The sequence below is a fragment of the Propithecus coquereli genome, unplaced genomic scaffold, assembly GCF_000956105.1.
Source record: "Propithecus coquereli isolate 6110/MARCELLA unplaced genomic scaffold, Pcoq_1.0 Scaffold126, whole genome shotgun sequence".
Taxonomy (NCBI): domain Eukaryota; kingdom Metazoa; phylum Chordata; class Mammalia; order Primates; family Indriidae; genus Propithecus; species Propithecus coquereli.
Genome location: NW_012136747.1, coordinates 4487565 through 4491694, shown reverse-complemented (window position 1 = coordinate 4491694; position 4130 = coordinate 4487565). Strand labels below are relative to the sequence as shown.

Below are 4130 nucleotides of genomic sequence, written 5' to 3'. Positions count from 1 at the left end.
AAACGCAGGAGAGGCTTGTATTAATAGAAGAAGAAAGTTAATTATACTCCCACGGGTCTTAGAGAAAGGGGTACCACATGCCGTGCAGGGTCCCAGGGAAACACAAGAGGTTGGTCAGGAGGCCACCTCCTGGAGGGGAGAGCTTGGCTGTGGCCGCTGCCTTTATTGAAGTTTCCAAGGGAAAGGCAAGGCAGGGCAGGGTAAACAGTTGAGGATTGGCCTGTTGAATAATTTTAATGGGCTCTAAGTTAGGTGAGTGGTCCTTAGTTGCCCCAGGAAAATTAAGGCAAAGGAATATTGCCTTCGAGGGTATACAGGTCGGATAGAGGAAGTATGGCTGTAGATTGGTTAGTTTGCATATTAAAGACATGCCCCAGGCTGCGGCCTTTGCTATCTTTAAGAATTGGTTAGCCTCAGCAGAGGCAGTCTCTTCCCAGCTAGAAAGATTTTTTTAAGATGTGGAAACAGTATAATATACAGAAAATTAAAAACACATACAATGCATCAACTAACAAACCTTCCCTTCCCTAGGACAAAAGTATGCCTTTATATTTGCATACTAGAGGAAGCCATTTAATTGATTTTGCAGAATACAGAAAATCTGCTCCGAGATGACTTTATCTGTGCTTATTCAGAGAAGCAGCTTCTGTAGTTTAAAAAAAGTAAAAGGAAGGAAAAAAAGCTCTTATTTCCCAGTACCCCGCATTGTGAACAATTTCAACTTGTCAGGTCAGTCTCTGTTTTTGTTTCCAAATCCCAGCTTCTATACCTTTGCAAATGCTGTCTCTCAGCTTAACCTTTCCTCTTCCATTTTTGGAATCCTACTTTTTCTTTATGGATCAATCTAAAACCACACCACTAATGAATTAATTATATAATCATTTGCTCTCTTATTTTCCTAAATATTAGTCTTTTCTCTTAACTAGCGTTCAGGTTCTTTGAGGGCAAGAACCATACTTTCCTTGTTTATTCTTCAGCACTTAGCATTGAATAACAATTAGTGAGTGAATAATTTAATGGATAATCCAATACCTTTTGTAACAAATAGTACTTTCAATACTTGAATTTTCATATCAATTGATACATTAAACATTAAATATTTTTGAAGTCTATAAAGATTGTCATTGTATATATCATTAGTATTTTAATTTTTAAATATTTTAATCATACATACATTTTGAAAACTAGATTTTAGTTTTGTTTAACAATCAGAAAAAAATATTCTTTTACACATTTCAAAAATAATTATTCAGCAATTTTACATTTAAATTAACTTTAATATTTTTTAAAAGATTTTGAATTTTCTACCTAAAACTTAAAATATAAAAATCATGCTATCTTTATCACCCAAAATTATAAATTTTCTAATTACCTTCCTCCTTATCTTCCCAAGAGAATATGTATGTATCAGAAGTACATTTTTTAAAAGTAACTTCAACTTGTCAAAAGTCAAATGATTTAAAATTTGGCTTAATTTAATGTTTCTTTTCTGTTGCTATAAAGGTGAATATGCAGTTTGATATTGTAAATAAAAAGGGCTTTTCTGTGTGTCCTATAAACATCCTCCCCTCAAATGTCTCTCTCCTGTGGAAGAGTATCCAGCTCTATAAGTCAGTGGCACTGTAATGTTTGAGGGGAAGTCTGTAGGAGAATGTGACATTTCTGAGCCCTTAGACTTCTTGTTTGCTTAGGGGCTCACTTTGAAAAGTAAAAGTAAGGGAATCAGGTACCCCTTCCATAACTAGTTTCTCATATATTAATATATATATGTATAGTTTTAATAGATGTATATGTGTATATGCATCCCTATTATATATGTCAGGAATATATATATAGTTTCAATATGTGTGTGTGTATATATATATATACATAGTTTTTATATATGTCAGGAATATATATATAGTTTCAATATGTGTGTGTATATATATATATATACATAGTTTTTATATATGTCAGGAATATATATGTACACACATTATATATATATATATCCCTGCATTGGCATACGATGTATAGTTATCATAAATCAGGGACTTTAAAGATAAATATAAGATTTAAATTTCTTTTTCTGACTTTCCTTTAATAACGTGAAAAAAAAACAAAGTCTTATTTCAAGATGTGCAATTTGAGACTGCTTTCCATTTCTTCAGCTCCTAATAAGCACTAAGAAGCAATTTGCATCAATCCACCACCTACTCCTTGGCATCCCCAATTCCTCCAGCAGTGATTGCGAAGGTGGCTTCATTTTCGGGCATCTCAGGGCTAACAGAATACAAGGGAACAGAAGTTTATAAAAAGCTCTATATCTATAAATACTATATTCATGTCACAGGCATCATGCTCCCATCAGTGTGAGTCTCCAGAGACATTTCAGAGTTGGTACAGCTAAATGTGGACTACAGAATTTTCCTGCAAGTATTATTAACCCTCACAAACATTTATTGAGCAACTTCTATATGTAAGATTCTGAATGTTGAGAAAAATTACCCCACACTTGGAAATAGGCAAAAAGGGATAACTGGGTGTTCTTTCAGTGCAGTGTTAGGCATTGTATAGCAGACCCTTAGGAGCGTACCTTTCTCTATAGGGGTGTGCACCTTTCTCTTTACTAGATTAATATAGGAGAAGAGTGCAAAAGACTTTGAAATGCAGATGATTCTTGTCTGAGGGCAAAGAAAATTGATTTCAGTCTATAGCAATGGAAATGAATTTCATTGTATAAAGAAGCAATTGATTTATCTCCAGTAGAAAAGATAACTTCAAATGTTACGATTTATTGCCTGGTAGGATATTAAGCAGTTTTGCATATAACAAATTCTCTCTTTTTTTTTTTTAAACAGAGTCTCGCTCTGTTGCCCAGGCTAGAGTGCCATGGTATCAGTCTAGCTCACAGTAACCTCAAACTCCTGGGCTCAAGCGATCCTCCTGCCTCAGCCTTCTGAGTACGTGGGACTACAGGCGTAGGCCACCAAGCCTGGCTAATTTTTTTCTTATTTTAGTTGGTCGGCTAATTTCTTTCCATTTTTTGTAGAACGAGGTCTTGCTCTTGCTCAGGCTGGTTGCGAACTCCTGACCTCAAGAAATCCTCCCACCTCCGCCTCCCAGAGTGCTAGGATTATAGGCGTGAGCCACCACAGCCGGCCTGCATATAACAAATTCATTTCAGAATTCCTTTGACTGATTAATTACATAAATCTCTGTTTCAAGAATTTGCTTTCGTATCAGTGGTTTCTTTATTAATTAAAGAGTTGAATAAAATCTTTGATATATGTTCATTTTATATTTATTAGTGAAAAAAATCAAGTTTTTAATTTTTTAAAAATCATACTTCAGCACATACTAAATCTCATATTAATAGATAGTACAAAAATCAGACAGAGTCCTTACTCTCAAGAAGTCTAATAGGTATGCTATGACATATGACAAGATGGAACTATCTGTTTAATTCAATAAAGAACATTTGTGGTGAATTTCTAGAGATCACTAAAGTTTTATAAAACAAAGCACTTATGTATTACAATCTTCTACAGGGACAAGTGATGAAAAGGAAAATGGTCTGAATAAAAATCATCTTACATAGATGGGGGAACAGGTTATTTAATGTTTATTCAATGACAATATATAACAAGTACTTCTATGATTAATAGCAAAAATCAGATTTTTTTTTTAGAGGCAGAGTCTCACTCTGTTGCCTAGACTGGAGTGCAGTGGTGTGATCATAACTCACTGCAGCCTCAAACTCCTGGGCTCAAGGGATCCTCTTGCCTTAGCCTCCGGAGTAGCTGGAAGTACAGATGTGAGCCACTGTGCCCGGCCACAAAAACCAGAATAAGAGCTCGTCTGATTTCTTTAGGGCTGCTTTTCCCTCTCTAAGGTAGAGTTGCTACAGATCTTTGCCTTGTTGCTCAGGGTTGGTTAATCAATCAGTCACCAATATGAGACATCTGCTGGGCGTGGTGGCTCACGTGTTATCCTAGCACTCTGGGAGGCCAAGGTGGGAGGATTGCTTGAGGTCAGGAGTTCGAGACCAGCCTCAGCAAGAGTGAGACCCCCCCCCCATCTCTACTAAAAATAGAAAAATTAGCAGGGCATGGTGGCACGCACCTGTAGTCTCAGCTACTCGGGAGCCT

General features: G+C 36.1%; 1 protein-coding gene across 1 annotated transcript in view; it reads right to left on the bottom strand.

The window, feature by feature from the left end:
- Positions 1–2192: 2192 nt before the first annotated feature.
- The window catches only part of DMC1 (DNA meiotic recombinase 1), a 34635-nt gene continuing 32697 nt past the window's right edge, over positions 2193–4130 (bottom strand). The window contains exon 11 of the mRNA XM_012637980.1: positions 2193–2262. Coding sequence (XP_012493434.1) covers positions 2193–2262 — 70 coding nt within the window. The remainder of the gene's footprint in view (positions 2263–4130) is intronic.